Below are 18,662 nucleotides of genomic sequence, written 5' to 3' on the forward strand. Positions count from 1 at the left end.
TCAGCAGGAGTGGAAGCCCCTTTCATTACAGGAACTGACTCTTATGAAGCTTTTGCTGTTCCAAAAAATGTTCTTTCAGGCAAATTTTTCTTGCTTTACTGCTATGAGAAGTGTCTCCCACCTCTGCTAGCAGTATAACCAAAGACTAATTGGAAACTGAATACTTGTCTTTCAAATGTCTCTCCGATAGACAAGTGGAGAGCCATCCATCACTGGGAGGTATTCTAGCTCTGTGAAAGGCACAGTGTTTGAATCCCAGACAATCCTTTGCAGTTACACTAGAATAACTCTCAGGAAATAATAACAGTAAAAGAAGGCAGAGCCCAGACTAGAAAATCATCATTATTCATCACAAGAGGAAAATATTTATAAAAAGGGTGGGTAGTCACTGTCTGAACAGAGAAAGCCAACTGTTTTCAAAGAGAAATGTAAGAAACAGAACTGGAATTGAGGGAAAATGTGATGGCTTTGGCCTTTATGCTAAATATATGTATGGCAGCAGTACTGTATGTAAAAGTCTATATCTAGCAGGAAGGGAAGATTACTAAAGAGGAAAGTGTGCAACCCTCTAGAGAGTGAAGCATGGCAAGGAGATAGAATAAAATGTTGAGAGTGATTTTCAGTCTTTTTAAAAAAGTTATATTGTTTTTCCAATACAAAATTGATTCAATTGTCCTCAGACTTCTGAATCATTTACATCCACAGGGAGATGCAAAATCTTGAATCCTTATTTATCTCATGTAATTGGAAAGGTTTTAAATTACAAAGGCATCTGAAGTTGATTGGCTAAAGAAAATCAGAAAAACTTTGCAACTGGAGTAACTCTTAGAATTCCTTTCAATGTCACACTTCTGAAATTAGTTTTATCATTACTTATGTATGCCAGTCTTCTACCTCATCTTTTTTAACTTACTTGCTAGTCCAAGCAGTATGTTTTTAAAAAGTGAAGTTTTAAGAGAAACATAGATAAACATATATAATTTAAACATAATAATAATAATATATACTTCAATCAAAATTCATGTAAAGATTCTGTCAGAGACATTTCTCCCAGCATTAGTCATTATTAGAAAAAACCCTCTAACATTAATGTAACACAAATTATTTCCTTCAGCTACAAGTTAGAGATTCTCCCTCAGGCCACCTACTTCCAGTTTGTTATTGTCTTATGTTTTTAAAGAGGCAACACAGACCTTTACAAGTCTTGACCTTTACTAATGATTAACTGAGTCTTTTTCTTTCTTTTTTTTTTCCTTCTCCAATCTTTGCTTAGAGCAAAATAAATATTATTTGGAACAATATTTCAAGTAGGCAGAATTCAGTAGCACAGGTGCATAAGAAAGAATGAAACATATCGAAAAAATGTTCCTTTTTTTCTCTTTCTCCAGTTTAAGTTCCCATATTAAACTCCAAATGCAACTATTCTTTTTAATTTTTTTTTCTTATTTATTAGAAAACAGTCAATAGATAAACCCCAACTTTTCCTTGTCTCTTAAAACATTTTTATGGCTTACTACCATAAAGACAATGATGCAGGACATGGTTTTTCAACTATGCATAAGATAATATAGGTTTTATGGGTTTATTGTTATTCTACACAGCCTGTAAAATCTACAGTTACTGTAATCTGATCCTACTTGTGCCTGTAATCTACACAGGCAACATGTGGATGCCAGAATCCAACATTTTCTCTTTTAAAAGCTACATTTAAAGGTAGAATGCTGGTTTTAAAACAATATATCCTTCTGTATCTTTCATGAAAGGAATAAAAAGTATTCTTTTCATGTATAGAATTTACAAGGAATAGAATCAATGATACTTACATAACATGTTGGCTTTTCATTATTTACACTGTATAGTTTTACATTTCCTCTAGTTTGAACTGTCTTAAACTTCAGCAATGCTTTGCCTTGCACTTACAATACACTGAATATGTATGTCAGGAGATGCTGCTGGGGGTCAGTTACTGAGGCTCAGCTGATCTACAACAATTCAGTCACTCTTGAAATACATACACCACAGTTTCCATCTTCCGTTATCTCTAACTAGTGAAGTCCTCCTTTTCATCTGTGGATTGCTTGCAAACTGTTACTGTCAGTCCAACACTTTGTGTATGTAGGTTGAGGAGTTGTAGAAGTAGCACTTAACATACCAGGATCTTGTACTGAAGTGGAATCAGCCCCACTCCTGCATCTCTTTGGCATATCCCTTACCTACATCTACCTGAGATCAGTATTATCAGGGAATCTTACACTCACTAACCACCACTGTCAGTTAGGCCTTTTCCCATAAAGCATTAGATTGGTCTGAAGTCTCTCACAGCTTTGTCTTTCTACTCTCTATCTGCCTGAAACCTCTACTGTCCTGAGGATTTAGACAACTCCTTGAAAAGCTCAGACATGCTGAATACAGACCTAGAAGAAAGCTGCTTTAAATGATCTTCTTTCCAAGAAGAATTAGACTCAGTTCAACCCTAGAGCATGGGCTGCCATCTGGAGGGTAATCCAGCCCCCCAGATTAATATGACCTTTATGTAAACCATACTCTAGATCCAGTGGAGCCTCCTCCCCTGTGGCGGTTCAGTGAGCTGCCTCCAGGCACAGCCTTGGCAGTAAAATATCTGCCCAGATGGGGGACTGTCAAACACCCACATGGATCCCCTCATCCATTAGGATAATTCTGAACGAAGCATAGTGAATTTAGGACACAAAACCACATGAATTACATTTCATACTTTGGGATATTCTGACAGCTCAGAGGAGTTGGTCCACACCCACACTTGTTAACAGATTGCTACAGAGCAAAACAGGAGACAGGGGCAGGGACACTGCAGTAGTAGGTGATAGATCGATCAGTGACACCATCTTGCCATAATAAGGATAACATTTCTAAATGACAAGCAAAGTTCAAAGGAGAAGTTCAAGCTCTGAGAGATACTGACTTCTCTTGGTATAGTCTTCTCTTTTGATCTGCTTCAGGCTGGAACTTCTAATTACATAAAAAGCTTAAGCAGAATGGAGTTGAGAAAAAAAATGTGCAGACACTCGCTGAATGCGGTGAGGGTGGAGGTTTGGTAGTTTGACACATATGATGCAGACCACAGCAGCTCACTATTTTTACAGAAAACTCTTTCTGTGTTTCCAGTGTTTCCAAAGAAGAAAAAAAAAAAAAAGGAAGAATTTCAAAAACAAAGTGATTTGCTTGAAAATTATTAATTTGGAAACATTTTCATTGCTGATTGTCTATAACATAGAGTCAGGGCAAAGTAAAAATAAGATATCCCACAATCCGAAAATTAGTCATATGATACCTTTTCAGTGTATTGTACAGACAAAGTAGAGTCAATAACCTTACTTGTGCAGGTTGTATTAAAGTCATTATATTTTTTTACATAACAAAATCCTGAGTTTATTTTTTTCATGCCACTAAGAGGAGAAACTAAAAAAAGTCTGAAAAATAAATCTTCGGACATAATGGTATTAAAAGACTGAATATTTACCAATGAAAATATCATCTGCTAAAATTTAAATTGTCTTTGAAGTTTGATGAGCTGTATTAGTATGACTAAAATCAACCCTTAAAAATATTTGTTATGTTGTTCTCAGTATCACTAATTTATCATGTATACTTTTGCTGAAAAACAGGAGCCATCAACCCGTATGCTTTTTACTCATATAAATGAGTACAAAGGAGATGAAGCAAGAACAACAGATAAACAAAATTAACTGAATGTCTAATTTATTAGTTGATATGACTAATATAGATTTTTTCTTTTATCACAGTAAAATGTGTTCTTTGCTCTCAAGTTTCTGTAACTGGATGCTAGATAGCCAATTAAGTAACAATGTGATTCATGTATAGCTTTAAAGAACATCAAAATAACAGCGGAATGATCTCTTGTGTTTGGTCATGGTAACTTATTAACACATCCCTGTTTATGGAGTTACATTTCAATGAATTTAACAGTCAAAAATGCAAACACATTAGAAGACCTGGGCTATAAATTTCTATGATATACCATTCTGATAACATTTCCAGTTATAAAATTAATGATGTAAATAGTTCAATGTAAAATGCTTCTGAAAACTTCTATTTTAAAAGTTTTTGAAATCCTAGAATTCACCTGCTGTGTACAGGCAACATGAAGGAAGATATTCATGCACTCTGACTTCAGGTATGTCAACCCAGATGTCTAAATAGAGTCTAAAATCCTCTTACAGCGAATTGAGTGAGTTGTCAGTGTGCCAAAGTCCAGACAAAAGCCACCTTGATGGGAAGATAGAATCATAGAATCATCTAGGTTGGAAAAGACCTTTAAGATCACCAAGTCCAACCATTAACCTAACCCTGCCATCCCGCCACTAAACCATGGCCCTAAGCATCTCGTCTACCCGAGATGCTTACTATATCTACTATATTTTTTAAATAACTCCAGGGATGGGGACTCGAACACTTCCCCGGGCAGCTTGTCCCAATGCTTGACAACTCATTTTTCCTAATGTCCAAACTAAACCTGCCCTGGTGCAACTTGAAGCCATTTCCTCTTGTCCTATTGCCCATGACCTGGGAGAAAAGACTGACCCCCAGCATGCTACAGCCTCTTGTCAGGCAGTTGTAGAGAGCAGTAACATCTCCTCTCAGCCTCCTTTTTTCCAGGCTAAACAACCCCAGTTCCCTCAGCCGCTCCTCATAAGACTTGTGCTTCAGACCCCTCACCAGCTTTGTTGCTCTCCTCGGGACATGTTCATGGACCAAGATACAGGTAGCTGTAGAACAGTCCCACTCTGATGTGATATGGTTTATGCCATACAAGTGCCTTTTGATCTATACTGACCCTATGGGGAACCTACTGTGACCAAGTATTGACTTAGAGTGATATTTCATAATCACTTTGTACCAAAACATCTTTACGCTGTTTTCTCCCCAATTTTCTTCCTAGCTATGCACTCCCACTCTCACCATGTCTTGGCACTAGGGTTTGTTGCACCCATGTCACCATCAGCATAGTGAGCCGTCTAACAAAAATTGGTTTTCTTTCCTTTGGGATTGCTTTTCAGCAGTCTCATAAACTCTGTGAGTGTGAGAGCTGAAGTTGGCTGAAAGAAGAAGAGAGTGAGGGGGGGCAGGTGTCAGAGCAGCACAGTTTTACACCACATTAAAGCAATCATGAAACATCATACCATTAGTGGCTAATTTAGCTGCTGGTTAAAATTGTGTGCCCTCAAGAGCTCTACTGACTACTTCAAGAACCTATTCAAGTTAGAGGTCTCATGCCGGACAAAGTGAACAATCTTCATAATATATAAATAGCAGGAACATAAAGGTACTGACAACAATGGAAGTTAGGCATCTGTTTTTTGTGCATCTGACTCTAAATGGATTTTTATGTTTTTGATAACTCCCTCTTTCATGGTGACAGTGTCAGAAGCATTTTAAACAGAAAACATCAAGAACAAAAAAGAAGTTTGCATTTCTGCCTCCCCAGCCTTCTCTCTTCTGTAAAAGTAAAAGCTTGTGCAGTCCCTTCTCTCTTGAACTGCTGGTGTGCTGGCTCAGACTGCCCTGGAAGTCAAACTCCATTTTCTACCTATTCTGTTCTCCTTACCTTAAGGAAAGGCTGATATAAGGAACTCCCAAAATAAATTATTTCTGAAAAAGGATGCAATAGTCACAAAACTAAAACAGCACAGAGAATTGTAACAGGTATAGTGAGTGATTCTTTCTATGTGTCCATCCAGTAAATTCTACAGCAGCATTTTAATTCTTGTATTAATTTTTTACCTAAACAAGGTTGAACTGTTATTGTTGGTAATGCATTTGCATATGTGTCTACTATAGCAAGTAAATTATTCTGAACACTCTGGACAAACTGAAGATCAGTCATTCCTCAACAGTAATTCCAAGTAATTTCAGTCTTGGAATTTGCCTTTGTAAATGTAACTTTTGTTTGTTTGTTTGTTTTTAAAAGGATTAATAATCTCACTGATTTAAGTACTCACATGCTGGGAGGTATTTGTGTTCCTAAGCTTTTTAAAATACAATGCCTTTCCAAAGCAAGAGTGTACAGTATTGGCTGCTTTATTTGTAAAACTTCTTTCTTCATATGGGAATTGAATCTCCATATTAAAAGTTGAACATGTCTTCCAAAAATAAATCCTCTAATTTTGACTTAAGTGTGATTAATGTTCTGTTTAAAAGAAACTAGTGAGAGGCTAAAACCACACACAATAAACTCACAAAACCTCTCTACTAATATTTAAATTATATCAAACCTGCAGGTATCAACCTCTAAAACTATTGTAAAATCAACACCAAGAAGCTAGGCCTCCTATGATTTTTAATGAGCGGAAGCGCACCATGCATACTTTTAGAAATTCCATGAAAAATCTGACCCTGAATGAATTATTTAAAAATACAAGCATTTATTACTTGAAATGAATTGTTTAGAAAGAACTGTGAAAGAAACAAAACATATGACCCTATAGCCTCACATCTCCAATCTATCCATTACATTAGAGACATCTGTAATGCCTATAAATTTTTCTTAATAACCCTAATGTGGGTTAACTGAAGTATTGTTTCACTTATTTCTGTAGTAAATATGAGCAGTCACTTGATATGTTTTTTTCTTGGTAAGTATGACATTTTTCTAATATTTCCTTTCCTACAAATATTTTCTGTTACTATAAACTAGTTATTGGAATTAGACCAGTATATTTGTAATGTATCACATACCTATTTAAAGGATAGAAGGTGACATTTACTGCAGAGTTCAAGGTAGATACCAAGACAGACCTTGCAAGTAACTAGATCTTTGAGAATGAAAATCCAGGTTGATAAAACCATAGACCCACCTTCAGTGAAGGAAGAGTTACTATGCGAATTATTACAGGAGCTTGACCCCTACAAATTGATGGGCCCTGGAACCACCCACCTGAGGGTGTTGAGAGAGCTGGCTGATGTCATTGCGAGGCTGCTCTCCATAATCTTTGAGAAGTTGTGGAGGCTGGGGGATGTCCCAGAGGACTGGAGGAAGGTGAATGTTACCTCTGTCTACCAGAAGGGCTCAAGGGAGGATCTGGGTAATTATAGGCCCATCAGTCTTACTTCAGTCCCTGTGAAAGTTATGGAATGATTCCTACTGGGGGGCCATCATAAGTTAAGTGAAGGATGTGACTGGGAAAAGCCAACATGGCTTCACTAAGGGCAGATTGTGTTTGACAAATCTAGGCCCAATGCTGTTTAATATCTTCATAAGTGATCTGGATGATGGGATCAAGTGTAGCCTGATGAAGTCTGCAGTGGGGAAGTAGACACTCTGGAAGGGAGAGCCACCCTTCAGGAAGATCTGGATAGGCTGGAAGAGTGGGCTAACAAGAACCTTATGAACTTCAATATGGAGAAGTGTAAGGTCTTGCACCTGGGAAAACACAATCCAGGAGTGCAGCACAGACTGGGATCCACCAGGGTGGAGAGCAGCTCTGTGGAAAGGGACCTGGGGATCCTGGTGGACAACAAGCTCAATATGAGTGAACAGGTTGCTGCTGCAGCCAAGAAGGCTAGTAGGATGCTGTGTTGCATCAGAAAGGGCATCACCAGCAGACATAAACAAGTGGCTATCCCACTCTACTCAGTGCTTGTCAGGCCACACCTGGAATACTGTGTACAGCTGTGGTGCCTGCTGTACAAAAAAGATGCAGACATGTTGGAGGGGGTCCAGAGAAGGGCCACCAAGACGATCAAAGGACTGGGAAGCCTGCCTCTCAGGAAAGACTGAGAGAACTGTGTTCAGCCTTGAGAAAAGGAGGCTCAGAAGTGATCTCATCACCATGTACCAGTATTTAAAGGGTGGCTGCAAAGAAGATGGAGACTCCCTATTCACAAGGAGCCACATGGAAATGACGAGGGGTAATGGACACAAGTTTATCCTATGAAGATTCTGATTGGACATGAGGGGAAAATTTTTCACAATGAGAACAGGCAACCACTGGGATAATCTCCCCAGGGATGTGGTTGATTCTGCCACACTAGACGTTTTCAAGATGCAGCTGGACAGGGTGCTGGGCCGTCTTGTCTAGGCTCTGCTCTTGCCTAGAAAGCTTGGAACAGATGATGCTTGAGGTCCCTTCCAACCTGGTATTCTATGATTCTATGATAGATCCTGATGTGTAAATTAAATTTTGGTTTTACTGAACTGGATGCCTTCTCTCTCTTTTAAATTCCTAGCTCCACAGTTCTCGAGTTACCTCTGAGTTCCCATTTCTTTGCATTTGGAATTTTTTTGTGTATACTTTCATACTGACATGAAAACTAAGTGCTGAATAAATCTCTTGTTTGAGGTGATATTTTACTTTCTTGTGTAGAAACAAGAAAAAGTAACTAAGTAGTCCATCGTCAGAGTTTTACCTTAGGCAAAAGGATAAGTAATTAGAAGAGGACAGATTGTGGAAAAAAATGTTGTGTTATCTTTTGCTTATAGCTGTCTAGTGCATTCTGAGAGGTATATAGGGCACAAGTTATAATTGGCATGTGAATGTTAAACACATAGCTGATAATTTGATGTCAAATATGAAATTTGAACTAATAACCACATGTATCCTATTACTCTTAAGCCTAAGTCAAAGCAAAGGAGTGCACTGACCTATAGTTCTTGATCATTGTCCTGGTTTCAGCTGGGCTCGAGTTAATTTTCTTCATAGTAGCTAGCATAGCGCTGTGTTTTGGATTCAGTACTAGAATATTGATAACACACTGATGTTTTTAGTTGTTGCTGAGTAGTGCTCAGACTACTCAAGGACTTTTTGAGCTTCTCCTGCTCGGCCAGGTGCATAACAAGCTGGGATGAAGCACAGCTAGCACAGCTAACCCAAACTGCCCACAGGGAGAGTGATCAGGGCTCGGGGGGAGTGATCGCTGCTCAGGACGGGCTGGGCATCGGTCAGCAGGTGGTGAGAAAGTGCATTGTGCATCACTTGTTTCATATATTCTGTTTATTCTCTTACCATTATTATTATTACTATTGTTATTCTTCTCTCTTATTAAAGTGTGTGTGTGTGTGTTGTGTTGTGGCAGTGTGCTCCCCTCCCCTTGCCCCCCTGACCTCTTCCCATAACTCTGCTCAAGCGAAAACCACCAGTGGTGGTCATGATGTGTCTGGTCATAATGGATGCATCCAGATCAAAGTGGATGTGGGGGAGACAGATAATAACACAATAGACAGGGGCTATTGTGCATTGTGCCCACCTAAGCACAGTAAAGGAATTAAAATCTGTGGCTGGTACCCAAATATGACTACAAGCCAGAGATTCCTTGCTGCAACAGGTCCTTGGTAAGTGGCTAACAGCATGCTAAATTTGAAGCCTTACCTAAGTGATATAAAGGATTGATCGTGTATATGTAATCCTTTAGACATAAACCATTGACCAAGTCTGGGACTGGGACTGGATCCAGCCACACCCAGACTCCTCTCTGAGGAAGGAGTTTAGGAAGTGAGGGGATCTTTTCTGAACCTCATGACTCAACGTGAGGGTCTCCCTGACAGTTTTGTCTGCCACTGTCCTCTATGCGGTAAATAACCAAGTGTACCTTGCCACTGAATATTATAAACTACTGTCACATTTACCACTGAACTTTGTTAACTCACTGTTTTTTATCAATAAACTACTTTTTTTTTTTTGCCTCCCTCTCACTCCATCCAGAACTCTGTCATAAACAATTGAAGAACAATGTGACACCCAATGTTTCAAATTTGCAAAATTACAGTCTTTTGGGGACTATAATTTCACAGAGTGGAAATCATGTTTTCTTTTTTTTTAATAATCACATCTTAGTGGTTAAAAACTCCCTTATTAACATGTGGTTTTCTTTCTTCACTAGATTTTTTTTTTCCCTGAGTCAAGACCTTTGAAAGTTGCCAGTCCATTTTTACTTGGGGAATGTACTTCTATGCTATACTTCTCTATTTGGAATTAGAAAGCTAAGCTGAAAATCCAAAGAAAAAATCTGAAAATTATTTTCTTTCTTTCTTCATGTATGAGATTTTCATAAGGTTGTGTCTGACTAGATTATAAAACTACATTTCAAATATTTGAGTTTTTATGAACTGGTCTTTAGTTAAATCATTAACTGTGCAAATGAGTCTTTAAACAAAACTTTTTCCATTGAAAGTCCTACTAGTTGATGAGGTGAGTATACTAAACTGAACTGTAGCCCACAAATTATGATATGTTATTAAACTAAAACATTTTAAAGCAGTGAGGCCAGGAATTTCTCAATGAAAATATTCTTTTAAAATATTAATTTGTTGAAAACTAACTTTTTACAATAAATAGTTCAAACAGAAAAAAAGGACTTTTTTTTTTTTTTTACCTTTTCAAAACACCCTTAGTTGTTTTATGAAAGGAAAACACCATCTCTCAGGTAAATAAAAAAATATATTATATGTGTGAAGTAAATTTTGAATTTAGTTTTGATTATTCCCATGTGAAACTATTGCCCACACTATGTTAATCTGATCATAGAATATATGAAAGTACCAGTGTCCAACTGAATCACGACTGAAAAAAGATCAATTTGGTTTAAAGAATGTTGGCGTAAACTAACAGATAACTTAAAAATGCTATTATAATGAAGAAAAAGTCTGCTACTATTACAGAGTGAATATAGCATTTAGAGGAAATGTGTAGAGATAGATAAAAATGAATAATTTCAGATATTTTTTCATTTTAATTTTCATCCTGAAAGGAAGAACAGATTGCTAGTTATTTCATAACACTTTAGTTAGTTAATTTATTTATACAGCTACTGATTAAGCTAGTTAAGGAGGGGTTTTATCATTTACAGGGCCAATCTGTGGAAGGTTTTTATGACAACACTACATATAGCACAACAGTGCTATAAATGAAGTAGCATTCTCCTCTCCCTGATGATTTACCACTGGCACTTATTTTTATTCTTACTTTGGAAATAATACATTAAAAGCAGTTTTAGTGACTTTTTTTTCTTGAATATGTGTGGGGAAGGGGGAGAAAGAAGCAAGCCCCAATTCACTAGGTAATAGTCAATTTAATGTTATTGAAATAATGTCCTAAAAACAAATAGGAAAAAAACATTCACTGCATACTTGGTCACAAGAGTAATTTTCTAGTGTTGCATGAAATTCAGGAAAACTCATTTCATTCAGATGACAGAGAAAGTGTTTAAGTGCCTGTCCAAACTTATCTTTTTGGTCCATTCATACAGTGCTCAAAAAATTTTATTCTTTTTTTTTTTTTTCCCCTTTTCTCTAACATCAAGCCTAGCTAAAAATAATTCAACAATTGCTTTATTTTTCTAGGTGAATTTTGGAATTTCAAATTACAACCTTGTGCAGAACCAGAAAAAACACTGAAAAATAGGGAGGACACAAGCTAACTAGTTTGTGAGGTATTTAAAATAATTATTGAGTTCTGTTTTTTTGTTTTGTTTTGTTTTGTTTTTTTAAAATTCTGATCCATTATTGCCTGTTGTGGAGACACACTTTCTTCTTTAGTAACATGAAGATAGACAAACTGGATGCTAAAATCAGATTTTCTTGAGTCAGACTAAAATTATTCTTCCTGTTCCTTGAGGAGGACAGATATTTGAAAGTTCTGGTGGGAAAAACAATGTTATCTGAAAGACAGGTGAAACTGAAAAGACTCAGAATTTACCAATATAGAAAAATATAATATAATTTCAATATAAATATACATCATGGATATGATATTTATATCATAAATCCGTAACATCTACATTAATCTAGTGTTAAAAATACAATTATCTGAAACGTTAGGATTTTTCATGTGCAAGAAACAATATTAATTAATTCCTTTCTTCACAGGTCTGAACTGAAAGTTTTGTATTTTTATTATTATTGGGTTTTTATGTTAGCAGGGATTTGTTCGTTTGATTTTGTTAGAATGCTGAGGGTAAGAGGAAGAATACCGTGGGATGAAGTTCCTTGGGTCATTATGTTGTTCATCATTACCTGTGCCTTGCCTCCCCTTGCCAGCCACTTGTTGCCAGCTTTTCTCCCTTCCCTGGCATATGCTGATGCCAGCCCTCAGATTGGCTCAGAGCTGAGTGCAAAACACTCTTAATCGCTTTATAGCTGCAAGTTGCTGCATACTTTTGAAGGCTGTGTTTGATATAGTATTTTATCTGGGCCCATTGTTTCCAGAGAAGCAGTTTATATTGAGGTGACCACAGCTACCTAAGAACCCTTTCAACAGGAGGAAAGCTTAAAAAGAAAACAGTATTTTTACCCTTGCAACAGGATTAAGTTATTGATTAGAAAACTGGAAGTGAAATGGCAAACAAAAAACATTAAATGCAGAGCAGCATAAGCTGGAACCTAATCTTTCTTTCCTCATCTAGGATTTCTCTGCTTCATGCTTTGGCTGTCTCTTGCTGTCTTTTAAGAAAAGCCTTTGAGAAATTACTTTCTCCTTCAATTTCTAGCCTGTGTGTCTTTCTGTCTTGTGCTTTTCTGGTTACTATTCAGTGTGATAAAAAGATATTTCAGGTTAGGTCTCAAGATTCCTGTGACACTCTAAGGTTGCCAATTGCAGTGCAGCCATGCTTAACACTCTCCCAAACATCAGGTGAATAGCAGGACACCTTTCCCACCAACAACTGTAGACAGCTTGAGCATGACGGGAGCCTATAGGTTCAGAGGACTGAGGAGTGCAAATTCTACAGCTCTGTTTTTTTTTTTGGTTTAGCAAGTCAAACAGCAGTTGCTAACTTATGCCATAAGACTCCATCAGTCACCCCTTAGAGAAGCTCCTTCCTTAATGTGCACTCACCTTTTGGTCTGATGTTGTTTTATGGAAGCCATGCAACACAATAATACAACAGGTCTGTGGTCCCATGACATTAATTTTAATTGCTGGTGTGTAGAAATATAGAAGCAACCAATATATCTCAGCAATAAAAGTCAGATAGCTCTGTCAGTTAGCAGTGCTGGAGCCAAATCAATGAGATATGCCTGGAGTCTTCCTACCTGGATTTAGATACTGCATGGAGGTGCCCTGTTTAAGAACTGAACTCCAGCACCTCCTTCAGCAGCAAACACACTGGGGTTACTGAGGGCTTCCTCAAAAGTGTGCCCAGCACCACTCCCCAGAGGCCTGCCAGCAGGGGAAGGTTTCGAGGTGAACCATCGCTATCAATGTTTCAGCACACCATGTGCACTTGCAGAAGCACACACCCCCCTGTAAATTATGTACGCACATCCCAAGGCATGCCCTGACATTTGCAGCCTGCTTCATTTCCAACTCAAGGTGGAGGACTGCAAGGTGAGAAGCACAGAACTGGGGGGGGGCGGGGAGATCGAGGATTGGCCCAGCTCCCCACCTCACTGACCTGCTAACAAAATCCGAGACTACCTCAGGCTTCTAGTTCCTTGGTCTCCCTTTTCTGTGCCACCCATTCCACTTCTTCCTCTTCCACCAACATATTTATTTTTCAAATAAGGGACAAACACACTGTCCCAAACACATTCTAGAGGACTAGCACGCTTTCTGGTAGTGTCTAGACCAGTCTGCAACATGTGGTCACCCCACGCCTCATGTGGGTAGGAGGTTGCTGGATTAGCTAACTGTCTAAGGTTTGGCTAATTGAAACTTGAGATTATTCCAATGTTAAAATATTTTGCATTTCTTGAAGGATATGAACTGGCCTCCTGAAATGAATGCTAGCTTTCTTCAGTGAAAATGAAACATAGACCTTTCAAGCATTATCCAGCAGGACCAAGACATTAAATCTTAGAGTGGAACCATGTGATTTTTGTGTCAGGCTTAGTTCTTAATGTGTAATTTTTTCACAGGTTTTTAAACAACAAAATAATAAATTCATGGAGCTTCTTGATATAAGACTAAGTATTAGAGCTTCACATTTATTTATGGTCAGACTTTCCCATCTGTGGCTGAAAGTGACATTTTCAAACTAAGTCTTTTGATAGCTATTTAGTTTTCTGAAAAGTGTCTTTCCCAAACCCAGCACTTTTCAAATTATTTAATCTGTTTCTTAGAACTATGAGAAATCAAAGATATGATTCATTCTAAAAATCATAGATAAAAAGCCTCTAGCTAGCCATTAATAATTACACTCCTATTGAAATAGTGTCGCCCATACAGTATATTTTAGCAAGAAAATGTCAAAGCCCAAAAAGGTTCTGCCTTTTGGATTTTTCACCAAAAATATCTCAGTAAGCAACATTAATTAGGAAAAAAATGTGTAGAGTCACCTTGCTTTCTGTTCCCTAGGCTTGTGTTGAAATGAAAAGGTAAAATCATTTAGGATTGTCATATAGGAAAAGTTTTCTGAGCTGGTCTATCAGAAACAATACTTCAGAACAACAGAAATTAGCTCTAGAAGGAAATATATTACATCTCCCCTTTTCTATATAATTGTTTCTAAAACCATGTATATCAGCATATGAGAAAGTTACCTGAATAGCATGAATAATTTTAAGTAATACTTTAAGAATATCAAAACACAGATGAATTATTCTCTGGCCACTATTAGGTACAGGCTAGCAAGCACTATAAAATGTTCTGCCAATGACTGTCAGAATTAATTTGCAAGCCTTCTGTTTTTTCTGGTGGTATGCTGCAGAATGTATTGAGTTTTGCTTCCTTTACTTTTTTTTTTTTTTTCTATGAGATTTAGGCAACCACCAGATTTGTTTCCATTTGTTTCTGTAGCTAACATGATAGAAGATCTATCAATAGGTTACTGTTCTGACACCAAAGCATAATTCCAGTGTAACCTACTGAGGACTGTTTGTTTCTTATGGGTTGCCCTCTGTGTCAATCCACAAAGGGGATGCATTGCAATATCCTGAAAACTGTAGTAACTCATGCACTTAGCATTGGAACCTTAATTACCTGTACAGCAGTAGGAGACCAAAGTGACAAAACATACCCACCACCCACAAGGCTAGGAAAAGTGAAACAAAATGGTTTCTTCATGCCTCAGTCTCTCTCCATATATATCTTTACATATATAATTGTACATTCAGAATAATCAGATGCTATTATGTTAACTTCTCACTGTTAGTTGGATGGTTTTAGACCAGCACAACATTTATAATTACAGAACATCTTTGCAATTCCATAAGTAATCACCAAAGCAACGAAGTCTTGCAAGCAGCATTTAAACCACAAAATTCCACTGAATCCCACAGTAATTATATATAAATACACATAAAAGAGGGAGTCTAGAAAGAAAAGCTCAGGTACACTTATAACTATAGACTTTTAGCAAAGGTAAAACCCAGTATCAGTTATATGCAAGAACTAATATTCAGTATTAATTACTACCATTTTTTTTGTGAACAGCAATCTTCTACATGGTATATGATACCTTTCTGAATGGAAACAGAGTATGTTTAATGCCTTTTCAATGAGATTATTAATGCAAACATACCGTCACTTTGTCATCATACATTAACACATCAAATCCTTTCATACAATTTGAGTAGAAATTATGTGCTTGCTACTTACCCAGCTGGGTTTCCTGAACTGTGAGCTTACTCTCCAAGGGGTGTAAAAGCTTTGGTGGTTTATCTGTTAGTGGTGCTAGAAAAGAAAGAAATTCACTTATATAGTTTTCTGATTGTTATTGGGTAGAATAAGACTTGATTTTATATCTATTGTTTCAGGAATGCTTCAGTTTCTCTTTTGTTTAAATAACGTTCATGTGTTCAGTAGCTGTAAATGTTTTTGCTTAGAGAGTAAATACAGCACCAATGTTTAGACTCTTTCACATGCTGAGGCATTGAAGGTACGTGTATTAAACTAATCCCTTTAAACCCTCACAAAACCCATGCACTGACATGTTACAGTTTTGTGTTTTCATAAATATTATCCAGCATTTCATAGTTTATTATAACATTTAATTACCCTTCTATCAAGTATAGTCATAAACAGAAAAATAATATAAACCAGTTAATCATAAAAGAATTTTGAATTTTGATATAAATTTTATTTAACAAAATATTACCATCACTGAAACTTTTGAAAGCGGAGCACTAGAAAAAGGCTCAGTTTTCAAAATCCAAGGGAGGGATACAGTGAAATAATGTCAAGATTCCTAACAAGATGACTTCTCTCCTCCCTTTTGATCTACCCTGAAATAATAGTAATACACTTATGCAAATTGCGAAACAGGAAGATTTTTGTAGTGGGCAAAACCCTTCAGACAGTTGTTGAAACATGTTCAAACCATGCAGCTAGATAGTGCAGTGATTCTACTAGATTCATGATCTGTATACTTAACTCATAGAAGTGACATTGATTATTACTACTTTTGTTGTTAACAAGTATACTATTTACTGAACTCTGACAGATGAGTGCATGCTATATGAAAAAAAACATTCATTTATTTTTTTCTTTAAAATTGTTACTAAATGTTCATGGGAAAGCTCCAACTTTTGTAGTCACCTGGAACATTTTGATATGTTACTTTTCAACATTAATTCATACTTCAGTCTTTAACACAGATTATGGGCTGCCAGAGATTTAAAATTAATTTGACATTTTGATATAACTCTATAATATTTGTTCCCTCCAACTTGTCAAAATCACTGTTCCCTTTCTTACTGACAAACACACATCCACATGTGTATAGGTTTAATCTAATAAACATGCTCATCTCCTGTCAGTTGAATTGCAGGAAAGGTTTAGTTCCATTCTCTTTACTGTATTTCCTCTGTTCTTCAATTAAATTATCAATGCCCTTTAAAATCTACAGTATTAATTTCAACTTTGCAACACTTACAGAACGGATTAATTATCAAATCATATAGTTCTGCTTTACAGAGGTTTTCCTTTATCTGACCAGAGCATAAATCCACCCAATTCACATCTGGGATGTTGACCCATCAGATCTAGGACTAAATCAAAATATGTCTTTTTTGGGAAAAGAACTGGATTTGGTCCACAGACCCTCTTTCAGTTCATTCTTCCAACAACAGCTTCTACTCTCTACAGGAAATCATCCTGCACTACAGACTCTGGAGAGAGCCACAGCTGTGAAAGTCTTTTTGGCAATATCTCTGGGTTGTTACTTTTCTTTACTCCAATTTGAATGTTTTTTAGCTTTCTTTGTGTCTGGTGGTTTTTTTTTTTTTGTTTTGTTTTGTTTTGTTTTGTTTTTCCCTTGGGGGCTAAAGTGAGTGGATGGGAAAGGGATTTGAATTTTTTTTTTTTTTAAACTGCAAAATTAGTCATTTCCATTTCTTAACTTCTCTGTAAAGGCTCATAATTTATCACCACATTGCCATTTTTTAAACATCATCCACTATGAATTTAAATTTAGTTTTGCATTTTTGTCATTCTCAACTCAATTACCATTCATCAGATAATGTCTTCTGAGTCACTGTTGTTCTACATCTGTTTTGAAACTCTTCAAGCAAACAAAGTTATCTAATTGTAAGTAAAGATATAGTAACCAGTGGAGTCAATCTGAATGCAATAATTAAATAGATTAGAAAACAGTATTTTCCTCAGTTTAAGCAAAGATCAACATTATTTTTGTGGTCCTGTACTTCAGGTTTTTAAGAGGCTTCCTACTTTTAAGTGAATAGAATAGGCACAGGATGTTAATATATGCAGCTAAATCATCCTTCAACAACCGTATGAAGTTATTATAAAATTTGTGCCCAAATTGATTTTCCTGTAACTCATGAGATTCAACAGATAATTTAACGGAGAAAGTGTTATTGAAAATAGTAAATTAGACACGTAACTGTTGTATAAGAATCACAGGAGGGTGTATGCTGGAAAGACCCTCTGGAGGCCAAATGGTCCAACCTCCTGTTCAAAGCAGGTCCAATAGAGCAGGTTGTCAGGATCTCGTCCAGTCATGTTTTGAACATCTCTGTGGACGGAGATTTCATCACTTCAGGTGTTCCAGCCCCCATCCACCTTGTGGTCCTGCACTAGACTCAATCCAGTATGTCCATGTCTTTTTGTACACCGAGAAGCTAAAAATTTGATACATCATTCTAGGTGTGTCCTCAAAGATGCTAAATGGATGCAAATGAACACCTTCCTGGACTTGCTAGCTAAATTCTTGCCTTTGCCAATTCATGCTGAACTTACTGTCCACCTGGGCTGCCAGGACCTTTCCTGAAAAGCTTTTTCCTACTCAATCAGTCCCCAGTTCTGCACTGTCGTACAAGGTTATTCCACTCCTATAGCAAGATGCTGTATTTGCCTTTGTTGGACTCCATGAATTTCTCCAGCTTGTTAAGGTCTCCCTAAACAGCAGCCCTGCCCTCTACTTTCTCACCCATTCCTCCTACCTTGCTGAGAGTGCACTCTGTCCCATCATCCAGGAGTACACAAAAACTTTAATGAACATTAAAACAAAGATACACCAGAGGTTAGCTGTGTTGTACACTTATTTTAAAGTAATAGTTACAAATATTTGTGGCTAGGAAGAATTAATGCTTAGTAAGACAGTGCAACTCTGAAGTCTCTAAATTAGTGCAAATATCGGTATTTCAGTGTTGTATTCCCTGTTGATGCCTACCAACCTAACACCATTGTGGGTATGTCTATACTGCAAGCAGTCACTTCTCCCAAGGCCAACTCTTTCGTCTGTCTGGAAAAGTGAAAGCATCCCTGGGC

General features: G+C 37.1%; 1 protein-coding gene across 1 annotated transcript in view; it reads right to left on the reverse strand.

Moving 5' to 3' along the window:
- The window catches only part of IL1RAPL1 (interleukin 1 receptor accessory protein like 1), a 354,573-nt gene that overhangs the window by 145,600 nt on the left and 190,311 nt on the right, over positions 1-18,662 (reverse strand). The window contains exon 5 of the mRNA XM_035901976.1: positions 15,531-15,605. Coding sequence (XP_035757869.1) covers positions 15,531-15,605 — 75 coding nt within the window. The remainder of the gene's footprint in view (positions 1-15,530; positions 15,606-18,662) is intronic.

This window comes from Egretta garzetta, unplaced genomic scaffold (genome assembly GCF_000687185.1).
Source record: "Egretta garzetta isolate BGI_Z169 unplaced genomic scaffold, ASM68718v1 scaffold70, whole genome shotgun sequence".
Taxonomy (NCBI): Eukaryota; Metazoa; Chordata; class Aves; order Pelecaniformes; family Ardeidae; genus Egretta; species Egretta garzetta.